The sequence below is a fragment of the Taurulus bubalis genome (genome assembly GCF_910589615.1).
Source record: "Taurulus bubalis genome assembly, chromosome: 21".
In the NCBI taxonomy this organism is placed as follows: domain Eukaryota; kingdom Metazoa; phylum Chordata; class Actinopteri; order Perciformes; family Cottidae; genus Taurulus; species Taurulus bubalis.
The window spans coordinates 2,890,850-2,903,456 of record NC_136609.1 but is presented as its reverse complement, the minus strand read 5'-3'; the positions used below and the strand labels follow the sequence as shown (position 1 = coordinate 2,903,456).

At 42.5% G+C, this 12,607-nt stretch overlaps 1 protein-coding gene across 1 annotated transcript; it reads left to right on the top strand.

The window, feature by feature from the left end:
• Positions 1 to 5,817: 5,817 nt before the first annotated feature.
• Positions 5,818 to 10,326, top strand: LOC306752975 (high affinity choline transporter 1-like; the record flags this gene model as incomplete). Its single annotated transcript, XM_079236808.1, has 8 exons — positions 5,818 to 6,001; positions 7,973 to 8,086; positions 8,237 to 8,392; positions 8,505 to 8,653; positions 8,737 to 8,880; positions 9,199 to 9,352; positions 9,445 to 9,659; positions 9,799 to 10,326. 8 exons carry the CDS (start codon positions 5,818 to 5,820, stop codon positions 10,324 to 10,326), a joined length of 1,644 nt encoding a protein of 547 aa, XP_079092934.1.
• Positions 10,327 to 12,607: the final 2,281 nt, after the last annotated feature.

Sequence of the window (12,607 nt, the reverse complement as noted above, 5' to 3'; positions counted from 1 at the left end):
ATATACAAAAAAAGTATCAAAGGTGTTTAGTCATTTCTCAGCAGGTACAACATTTAAGTGGAACTTCATTGAAAGAAAAATGCTAATGCAGTGCTTAACAATAATTATAGGCCTATTAAATTGGCATGGTGTCATTTTTCCTAAAGGTAGCCTAAATAAACAATTTAATAACTTATTCTTCATATTTAAAAATGTCTGAAAGTTTCATCCTACCTGTGTCAGTTTGGACTATTTCATCTAGCCACTCATGTTTGAACGTTAGGCAGACCTTTTTCTGGGGCGCCTGCTCTGCCTTTCTTTTCGCCATGATAGCCTCCTGGCGCCCAGAGGAGGACAGCGGGGGTGGGGGTGCTAATGGAGGCAGAGCGCTAGCAGAGGTACAGCGCAGCTTAGAGGGAACACTGCCTGGCACCTCTCCCAAACATTGTCAACTGCCCTTGCACCTCCCAAACATTGTCAACTGCCCTGGTACCTCTCCCAAACATGCACCCCCTGCTGGTATTTGTTCGGTTTTTGTGTTTTTATGCTTATAAATAATAATTTATGCTCATCATTCTAAACCATTTTGGGGGTTTTAATTCAACACAAACATTTTAAAGTTCAAATACTCAACATATGTTTACCTCATCCCAATTAAAAGCAATATAAACAACATATATGGTGAATATTTGCCCTTTACCTTTGCATGAGCAAATATAGATTGATTCCTGCAAGGCAGAGTGTAATTGTGAGGGAATGTGCAGACACACACACACACACACACACACACACACACACACACACACACACACACACACACACACACTCTCTCTCTCTCTCTAACAGCAGGCCCAGACCGGAGGAGGACAGAGTGAAGGTACATAGGACAGACAATATCCATTCTTTTGTTGGCCCCGTGTCCACTGGACCCCTGTTTGCAATGCAAATGTGTAGGGGGGATGTACAGGGATTGTGGTATGTGGTCATTAAAAATGTGTTCTGATATATGTTCCTCACAGAAAAAAATGATTAATAACATTACAATTTGACATTGTTAACTAAACCAACTAAACTACCAACAGTCCTAGGACCTTTGACAGACAACTGCCGTTGCACCTCTTTGAAGCAGAGGCAACTACTGTTGCACCTCTTTGAAGCAGAGGCAACTACTGTTGCACCTCTTTGAAGCAGGGGCATCTACCGTTGCACCTCTTTGAAGCAGGGGCATCTACCGTTGCACCTCTTCCAAGCAGGGGCAACTACCGTTGCACCTCTTCCAAGCAGGGGCAACTACCATTGCACCTCTTCCAAACAGGGGCAACTACCATTGCACCTCTTTTAAACAGGGGCAACTACCATTGCAAGAAACAGAGGCAACTACTGTGGCAATTCTTCCAAACAGAGGAACTACCATTGCAACTCTTCCAATTAGTGGCAACAGGATCTGCGGAGAGATGCGAATCTGCTCACAGACTGAAGATCAGGGAGGCATCAGACTCAGACGGTGTATCACCCTTTTGCCGTAAAGCTGAAAGTCTGTGCTGAGCAGCTGACCGCCGGCCTGACATCTGTGGTCATGAAATTGAGGGGGGGGGGGAAGACTGGTGTTGACCCACCTGAAGGACATCACAGACCCCCTGCTGGACCCATCTGCAGTCCGCCTACTGGGTAAACAGATCGGTGGATGATGCGGTCAACATGGGACTACATGTTGCAACACCTCCACTCCCCAGGGACATACGCAAGGCATACATGGCCAATAAAGCTGATTCTAATAATGCATATATTTGTATGTATTTTTTCCACTGCAGCTACTTGGTTTGGAGGAGTCTTCATCATTGGTATTGCAGAATCAGTGTTTGACCCCACCAGAGGTCTAATCTGGGCCCTTTTTCCTCTGCAAACTTGCATTTCCTTCATCATTGGTGAGTCAACATGAGTCTGAGTGTTTTTACATCAACACAAACTTCTGTTAGCATTTTGAGACACACCCTATATCAGAAACAACACTACGGAGCCCGGGCGTAGCCACAAAGCCAACTAATCTGGGCCCTTGTTCCTCTGCAAACGTCCATTGCCTTCATCATGGGTGAGTGAACATCAATCTGAGTGTTTTTACCTCAACACAATGTTATGTTTGCACTTTGAGACACACCCAGTATCAGCAACAAATAATAAAAAGTGTGTCCTTCTTTAAAGGTGGGCTGTTCTTTGCAAAGCCAATGAGGGAGAACCATTACATTAGTATGACGGATACCTTTCAGAGGAAGTATGGAAACAAACTGACTGCGGTTCTTTCCATCATTCCTCTCATAACTGAAGTTGTCTGGATTCCTACCTGTCTGATTGCGTTGGGTAAACATGTACAAGTCCACTTAAAGTAAAGTTCCCTTTCTGACCCCCACATCCATTTTCCGCATCATTCTTTTCCTCCATTGTGTGCTGTCTGTGTTTGCGTGCTACAGGAGCCACCATGAGTGTAGTTATAGATCTGCCCTTCAGTGTTTGCGTCTGGATCTCTGCTGTGGTGGCGATCATCTACACTGTTCTTGGAGGTCTCTACTCAGTGGTTTACACTGACGTCATCCAGATCTCTGGTGTTTCTGAGCTTGGTGCGTTTTTACTCAATGAATGTTCAAGATGATGTGTTCTTCTTTCATTTAGAGCAGCGGTTCCCAAACTTTTTAGGCCACGCACCCCCTTCTTCATCCTGACCGGGTTCACGCACCCCCTAACCCCCACACCTTAAAAAAAAACGCAACAGAGCCTATTTATAGCCGCATAAAATCGGACCAATGCGAGAGCTGTTTGCTCGCGCGTGGCGTTTGTTACAAGATTTAGTCCGCTGTATACATTTCAGTTACACAAGGCGTCACTTTTAAAGAGCAATAAGGATGGCGAGGACACACGCACAGGCTCAGAGAGGCAGATTGCATTTCACATTTATTTATTTAAACACAGTAAGCCACGTAAAGAACAAAAAGTGGCACATCCCTGGTGTAGATCCAACACATGAATGAGACTGCAATTGTTTTTGGCTGTTTTGTAACTCTTCCAATTTTGATCTAAAAAATGTAAGGGGCTTCTGACTTGCACTGGCATGCTTGGTGTTCAGGTGGCGGCGCAAATAAGAGGCTTCAGACAGCTGTTAGCCAGAACCTCACTGCACAACACGCACTGTGGCTTCGGGCAATCTGCATTGCCAATCCAAGTGAAGCCCAGACCCAAATAATTGTCATCATATTTCCTCTTTTTTTTCCCAGTCTGATGCTCACTCTCGTTTCCTCTTTTTTCACCTTGACTCCGCGATGGGCCTCTGTGCTCCCGCTCCGTCTCCTCTTTCTCCGACTCCCGGTCGATTTCTTCTCCCGGTCTCTCCCCAACGCACCTCTCCATTTCTCTCGCCTCCGGTTCCTCCCTCTCTCTCTGTCCCTCTCCTCTTTTATTACTGATAGCTTCAGATGTCCCACCTGACAGCTTCCCCGATTTCAGCCAGTTTAACATATTTTCATGGATGTTGCTGAATGAATGAAATGACGTTAGGTGCACAAGCTAGGCTAGCTAGTGTGTACGTAAAAGACAGTCTGGCGGCCGGACTGGAAGTGCATATATTTATTAAATTGTACGTTTTTAATTGTAATTAAATGTAAATCTTACAAAGGGATTTTTTATAATTAAAAAATCCGACTTAATCTTTTTTAAATTATGTTTAATATTAATTATTACACCATTACATTTTCCCCCCTTAGAGGCAGCTCGCGCACCCCTGGGGGTGCGCGCACCACACTTTGGGAATCCCTGATTTAGACCCTCCTGAGTGATTTTCCTCTTTCCACAGTGTCCCTTTTGTTCTGACCTGTGACGTTTATACTGACATCACTGAAACAGCATTCGACCACACACACCAGGGCTCCTGGCTTGGTCAGGTTGAGTCTGATGAAGTCTGGAGAGGGATTGATCAGTTTCTACTGATGGTAATATGAATAACATTAGTATGTTGTTTTCAAATATCTTTTTAAAGGCGAAGGTATATAAAACTGTTATTAATAAAATGTCATCTTCACATGAAGCTTAAAGTAAACATGTATTAAGGTTTCATAACCAAGCTTTAATTTCTTTTAAATCGCAGTTATCTGAAGCTTAACATTATGATGACTATTTACCAAAAGTTGAGTGCAATTTTGAAATGAAATGACTTTTTTTCATAATTTCTGTCAGTATCAGCAACATAAAGTGAGACTTGGTTTTTCAGACATTTCTTTTACAATTTATAGACTTTGGGCAATTTGGCAGTGCAGGATTTCTATCAGAGGACACTGTCTTCCAGCTCCACGTCCACATCCAGGATCATCTGTTTCATAGCAGCAGGAGCCGTCATCATTGTAGGAATCCCATCTGTGCTGATTGGAGCCGGTACAGGTAATCTCTCCTCTTTACCTGTTGGTACTCTTTGTCATGTCAGGGTGGTGACCACCGGACTTCGTTATGGAGTTCCACAAGGTTCTGTGCTTGGACCAATTTTATTCATTATATATGCTTCCTTTAGGCCAGTGATTGTCAACCAGTGTGAGAGATCGTCAGGTGTGCCGTCCAATTTCACTAAATTGGTACAAAAAAAATATTATTCAGTTGCCGCAAATGATTTTCCATTGTTGAGTGTCTGAGCCTGCAATATAGTGGCTGGTAGAGTGATATAGAACAGGTCTACACCTTGTTCTGCTATTAAACAAACTAAACGGCCGTATGTTATTGATCTTTTCTACAAGACAGTATGTCATTTCTGGGTCGCGTCTACAACTCTCACTCTGCTCTGTGTATCGTGTACGGCGGAGCTCTGCCCCGATGCGCTGCACACAGTGGACAGAGAGCACAATGGGATTTGCTGTTGAAGTTATCACTATTTTAAGCTATGAGCTCTCACTTTAAAAGCCCAACAGTTCATGTATTTCAAATCTACAACCCCGTTTTAAAAAGATGTGTAGAGGAAAGCAGCTCACTGCATTGTAACATAATACAGCTACAGATACATATATGGTAGGTAGTTATTGCGCTACCTACTGGCATGGAAGAGTAATCAGTGTTTCAAGAAAACCAGATCGCTCCATCAGGCAAAAAAAGAAAAAAGTGTTTGTTAGAAAAATGAAAATAAAGTTATGTAAAAAATAACTAATATTTAGTTACTACTAAATAGCTTATTGTGGAAAACAATAAGCTATTTTTGCAAAACATGAGTGCAGATATGTTAGCCATCACGTTGTATCAGTATTAGTGGCTGCAGTGAGCTGCTTTCCTCAACACATCTTTTTAAAGCGGGGTTGTAGATTTGATACGGCTCTCAATTCATGCTCAATGATGAGAGACACAACAGCAGAAATCCGACCTCACCGAGATCTCATAAAGATCGGCTTTTGGCAAAATGACAAAAATCGGCGAGTCATACTGCCATACTGGCACCGGTTCTCGGTACCCAATCCTACTTATGAAGGATCTTGTGAAACCGTTTTGGCCACCGCAGCATGTGACATAGGGTCGTTGGAGATTACGTAAATACTCCAATTTAACGGTTACTTTAATTATTTTCTACAACATATTTATCTTCTCACAAGGGTTGCGGTATTTTAAGCAATTTAAATGAAGTTAAACAACGCTGTGGTTCCGGAGATAATTAAGGAAACGTAAAAAAAAAAAAAGTTGAAATTTTCGTGTCTAATAATAGGCGCAGGACGGCGAGGCTTAAAACGGATTAAACCAGTTTGACTAGATAAGTAAAATTGGATGACTTTCACACTCCTCGCAGGAGAAGTAGACCGGCTGTCTCTGCTATAGGTTAAATCAACGATGGCTCTTAATATACCAGGTCTGATAATGATGATAGCATTCTACCTGCTTGTGTTGGGAATCGGCATCTGGGCCTCTGTAAAGTCTAAGAAGATGGAGAAAAACACACAAGGCGGACAGGTGGAGGTTTCTTTTTTGGCTAACCGGAGTGTCAGCTTGGTAGTGGGAGTCTTCACAATGACAGGCGAGTTTTGGTTATTATTATTTGAATATATGATCTCTAGTGTTTTTGTTTATATTCAGAGGTTTCAGTAAATTACTACAAATACAATACAAATTTGAGTTTTCATATCTTCATGTCACACAACAGTAATGTTTATTTCCTGAAACACTAGGGGGGCATTTATTTAATCACAACCCTGTACATTAATATACTGTAAATTAATGATACAACCCAAATTGTGAAAAATAAGATAAATATGCAGCCTTTGTGAAACACTCCCTGGTAGTTTTTCGAATTTTGGCTTATTATGGGTTCTCATCTTTCTAAACAGTGCATCTAATCTATATTTAGAATAGGATTAATAATAATAATTAAATACTACAATTCGACATTTTTAACTAAACCAATTACAACTACCAACAGTCTACTCTCAAGGACCTTTGACATTTTGTCAGATTATGAAAAATAAGGGCTTAAAAATGCCAACTGCCCTGGCACCTCCCAAATATTGTCAAGTGCCCTGGCACCAATGTTCCCTCTAAATTTTTTTAGCACTGAGCAAATTTTTTTTTTTCTGAGCGCACATTTCATCACTGTGAGCAATTCGCAACCACACGACCTGCCGAAAATGACCACAAGCCTGCGTTAGCCAGAGGGGATTCAAAGAGATGACAGCAAATGCATCAATATGTATACAAGGTTGATATTTATTCAATATCCTTTATAATGGCTGGACTTTGGGAACATTTTAATGATGGTGTTTTACCAGTCAGTTTAGTTGAACTTAAAGGATATTTGTTGAACTTCAATAAGGGGAGGTTATGACTGGTTCACTGGTTATGACTGATAATGATATATATAAAAAAAAAAGTATCAAAGGTGTTTAGTCATTTCTCAGCAGGTACAACATTTAAGTGGAACTTCATTGAAAGAAAAATGCTAATGCAGTGCTTAGCAATAATTATAGGCCTATTAAATTGGCATGGTGTCATTTTTCCTAAAGGTAGCCTATATAAACAATTTAATAACTTATTCTTCATATTTAAATATGTATGAAAGTTTCATCCTACCTGTGTCAGTTTGGACTATTTCATCTAGCCACTCATGTTTGAATGTTAGGCAGACCTTTTTCTGGGGCGCCTGCTCTGCCTTTCTTTTCGCCATGGTAGCCTATAGCTGCTGGAGCAGGGCCAAGAGGAACCTAAACAGCGCCGGCCCAAGCTCATGTGGCGCTCTGGGCGAGCTTCACTCCTGGCGCCCGGAGGAGGACAGCGGGGATGAGGGGTGCTAACGGAGGCAGAGCGCTAGCAGAGGTACAATGCAGCTTAGAGGCCTGCACTGCCCTGGCACCTCCCAAACATTGTCAACTGCCCTGGCACCTCCCAAACATTGTCAACTGCCCTGGCAGTTTGAAGCAGGGGCAACTACTGTTGCACCTCTTTGAAGCAGAGGCAACTACTGTTGCACCTCTTTGAAGCAGGGGCAACTACCGTTGCACCTCTTTGAAGCAGAGGCAACTACTGTTGCACCTCTTTGAAGCAGAGGCAACTACTGTTGCACCTCTTTGAAGCAGGGGCAACTACTGTTGCACCTCTTTGAAGCAGAGGCAACTACTGTTGCACCTCTTTGAAGCAGGGGCAACTACCGTTGCACCTTTTTGAAGCAGAGGCAACTACTGTTGCACCTCTTTGAAGCAGAGGCAACTACTGTTGCACCTCTTTGAAGCAGGGGCAACTACTGTTGCACCTCTTTGAAGCAGAGGCAACTACTGTTGCACCTCTTTGAAGCAGGGGCAACTACCGTTGCACCTCTTTGAAGCAGGGGCAACTATCTGCAGTTCGCCTACTGGGTAAACAGATCGGTGGATGATGCGGTCAACATGGGACTACATGTTGCAACACCTCCACTCCCCAGGGACATACGCAAGGCATACATGGCCAATAAAGCTGATTCTAATAATGCATATATTTGTATGTATTTTTTCCACTGCAGCTACTTGGGTTGGAGGAGCCTTCATCATTGGTATTGCAGAATCAGTGTTTGACCCCACCAGAGGTCTAATCTGGGCCCTTTTTCCTCTGCAAATGTCCATTTCCTTTATCATCGGTGAGTCAACATGAGTCTGAGTGTTTTTACATCAACACAAACTTCTGTTAGCATTTTGAGACACACCCTATATCAGAAACAACACTACGGAGCCCGGGCGTGGCCACAAAGCCAACTAATGAAAAATATTTCCTTCTTTTTCCTTTAAAGGTGGGATGTTCTTTGCAAAGCCAATGAGGGAGAACCATTACATCAGTATGATGGATCCCTTTCAGAGGAAGTATGGAAACAAACTGACTGCGGTTCTTTCCATCATTCCTCTCATAACTGAAGTTGTCTGGATTCCTGCCTGTCTGATTGCGTTGGGTAAACATGTACAAGTCCACTCAAAGTAACGTTCCCTTTCTGACCCCCACATCCATTTTCCGCATCATTCTTTTCCTCCATTGTGTGTGCTGTCTGTGTTTGCGTGCTACAGGAGCCACCATGAGTGTAGTTATAGATCTGCCCTTCAGTGTTTGCGTCTGGATCTCTGCTGTGGTGGCGATCATCTACACTGTTCTTGGAGGTCTCTACTCAGTGGCTTACACTGACGTCATCCAGATCTCTCTGGTGTTTCTGAGCTTGGTGCGTTTTTACTCAATGAACGTTCAAGAAAGATGATGTGTTCTTTTATCTAGACCCTCCTGAGTGATTTCCTCTTTCCTCAGTGGCTGTGTGTCCCTTTTGTTCTGACCAGTAACGTTTATACTGACATCAGTGAAACAGCCTTCAACCACACACACCAGGGCTCCTGGCTTGGCCAGCTTGAGTCGGATGAAGTCTGGAGGTGGATTGATTATTTCTTACTGATGGTAAGATAAATAACATGACAGTATGATGGTTTAAAATGTATTTTTAAGATATATAGGCAAAGGTATAACTGTTATTGGAAATTCCTACTTCACATGAGGCAGTAAAAATATATAATGAAAACATATATTATTGTTTCATAACCCAGCTTTAAATGTAATTACATTTCAGTTATCTGAAGCTAAACATTATGATGTACATCACTATTTGCCATAGTTGAGTGCATTTTTTTAAATGAACTTTATTTAATCATTTCTGTCAGTATCAGCAACATAAAGTAAGACTTGCTTTGTCCCACATTGCTTTTAAATATTTTCTAGACTTTGGGAAATTTGGCCATTCAGGATTTCCATCAGAGGACACTGTCCTCATCCTCAACGTCCACAGCCAGGATCATCTGTTTCATAGCAGCAGGAGCCGTCATCATTGTAGGAATCCCGTCTGTGCTGATTGGAGCCGTAGCAGCTTCAACAGGTAATCTCTCCTCTTTACCTGTTGGTACTCTTTGTCATGTCAGGGCGGTGAATCAGCATTCATTGTTGTCTGTTCTGCCTCCTGTGTTTCAGACTGGAACTCCACCTCATATGGATCTCCTTCTCCATACGAGCGAGGGCAGGCGGCCATGGTGTTGCCCATCACCCTTCAGAATTTAACCCCAATCTACATTTTTGCCTTTGGCATTGGAGCTATTGCTGCTGCAGTGATGTCATCGGCTGACTCTTTTCTTTTGTCTGCAAGCACCATCTTCACCACCAACATCTACCAGACCGTCAGGAGTCAGGTGCAGTAGGGAACAGGAGCATGTTCTTTATGTGTTTGCTTCACCTCTTCACTGGGTCTGTGTTTACTGTTTTACTCCTTTGCATTTATTCACTTCTTCAAGAATAAATATTCAAGTTTTCCATGGTTTGGTTTTTTAGGCATCCGATAAAGAGCTGCAGTGGGTGATCCGTCTCTCCATAGTGGCTGTAGGACTTGTGGGAACATTCCTCACCTACCTGGACAACAGCATCACGATTTTCTGGATCCTGGGCTCAGACCTGACTTACACCATAATGCTCCCCCAGCTCATCTGCGTCCTCTTCATCAGGGTTTCTAATGGTTATGGGGCTTCTGCAGGCTATGTTGTTACTTTTATGATCAGAGTGTTGTGCGGAGAGCCGTTGTTTGGCCTCCCTGTAATCCTACATTTCCCAGGATGCACTTTAGAGGACGGTGTTTACGTTCAGCGCTTTCCTGTCAAGACCTTCTGCATGCTGTCTGGTCTGGCCTCCATCCTGCTGGTTTCATATGTGGCTTCACTCCTGTTTAACAAGGGGATCCTTCCTGAGAGGTGGGATGTGTTCAAGGTGAAGTCCCAGGAAGCACCACCACCAGCAGAGGGAGCCAGAGAGGCTGATGGTGATGATAAATGTGCCTCTGAACCAATGCTGGACACAAAATGCTAAAGTTATTTTTTTCGTTGTTGAGTTGTGGGGACTCTTGCTCTTTTATTATTAGTCATTGCTTTATATTTGTAATTCAGTTTTTTTTCTTTTTGTCATGCCACTCCATCTCTCACTCCCCCCGGTAAACTCAGCCTTCTGCCCCCGACCACGAGATGCTTGCCTCTGCCTCGGTAAATCCGAGAATGCTAGCTTGTGTGTCTTCTGCCTGGGAATAAAGTCTCTCTCATACACTGTCTGTTGTACTGCTTCTGGGTCCATACCTCACCCGTTACACCGTTGTAGTATAATATGCAATAAAAAAAAGTCATGAAAAATGATGGCAAACTATTTTGTCTAAAAATCATAGTATAGCATGGCGAAACATCTGCAATGTGTATTTGACTTCTTTGGAAGTTGGACCTCAAAAGTCAGAGCATCTCATAAGGATCAAACCCACCATCTGACCTGACACCTTATAAACTGTCTTGGCTCATTTTACTTATTGCTGCAACCCTTTGTGTGTTTCAAAACGTTTCCTCTACTCAGAATGGAGGTGATTATTTGAGAGCGTCAAAGGTCATGATCCAAAATAGTAGTTGCATGTGCATGTGTATATTTAGAAATGTATGTCAATAAACATATTGCACAATTCATTTTATTTATCAAGCATCGTTTATATAGGATTCCAAGCAGGAGAGATAAAAATAGGCAACCAGGGATCTCAGGTTACCGTCAGAGGACCACAGACCCCAATGACGTAACAGCCTCTCCAGTCTCACCAAAGATAGTCACGGAAGATAGACCTCTCACTCCGTCCATTTTCCTTAGTCAATCAATGTCTTCACATCCTCCGTCAAACTATTAATTAAATGTGAAATGCTGAACAGAGATATTCAGTTTGCAGCACTGTCTGTGTGTATATATATCAGTGGCGGCTGGTGGCAATTCTTTTTTAATAGGGCCATCTAATCCCAGTATGATTCAATGCAAAAAAAGGTATCACGCATTACTTTGCAGTTAAATATTTAACATTTATTCCAACACTTAGACATAATAAGGACATCTTACACACACACACACACACACACACGCACACACACACACACACACACACAGACAGACAGAGACAACACTCACGCCAATTTCCTTAAAACATACACAGTTATTACAACTTTAACTAACCTTGTGCCTCTTCCGTGGAGTGCTAATACCAAGCATGGAAAGTAAAATACGGCGTTAGCACGACTGCATCCAGGAGCTAGCTTAGCTAAACCGTCCTGGTGTAGATTAGGTCTGCACAGAAGCTGCTTCCCTTTCACGCCAGTCTGTTGTCTTATGGTGAGGTCCGGCTGATCTGGGACCAGGTGTTTTACCTGTAGTTTCTCCACCAAAGTTCTTCTCTCAAACGGGTGTTGGACGAGAGATTATACAGAGTTAGCGTTTGGTTTTCTGTGAAGAGCAGCGGCTCCTGCTCGCAATCTGTTCCTTCATTTCGGATGCGAGTCGGTACGTTTGCTCAAAACAGTTGTGCTTTGTCTCGTAGCAAAGCTTCACATTGCCGCTTTTAATAATCGTCTGAACACATGAGGCATACAAGTTTTGAATTGCCTTTAAGAAGAATGAACACAGAAGAGTCTTGCTCAAGACTGGTTTCACTGTCAGTGTGTTTCCTGGACCGCTGAATGAGTGCCGCAAAGGCTGGAAAAGTTGCGCCGATTAACTCTTAGAGTTCCTGTAAAATGTGCCTAAAAGGCCTATCCAGTACTAACCCAAAGTAATGTACTTGAACTATTTGGAGTAAATTCATGGTCTTGGTCGCTTTTTCCCTTCAATACTCAGAATCACTTTAAGGGCTGCTGACACTGAGTTATATATGTTTGAACATACTAAAGTATAAGGTTTTTATTTCCGCCTGAACATTTCTTTGCAAATAGATGCCTGCAGATGAGTATACATGGGACTTATGAACTGGAAAACACAATGGGACCATAGCATGAAGTAGTGTAAGTCGTAGCATGAAGAAAGGCGACCTTGGGTGCCTTGAAAGGCGCCTCCAAATAAAATGTATTATTATTATTATTAGTGTCAGTCATAGCATAAAGTAGTGTAAGTCATAGTGTGAAGTAGTCTAAGTAAAAAGCAGATAACAATCCCACAGAAAATTATTACTTTACTAGTTTTTATAATGTTATGTCTAGGTGTTTTGCCATTTTGAGACTGCACAAAACCCAGAGTATTCATGATGTATATACTATATAGCAGTAGGGTTGTCACGATACCAAAATTATATCTTTGATATGAT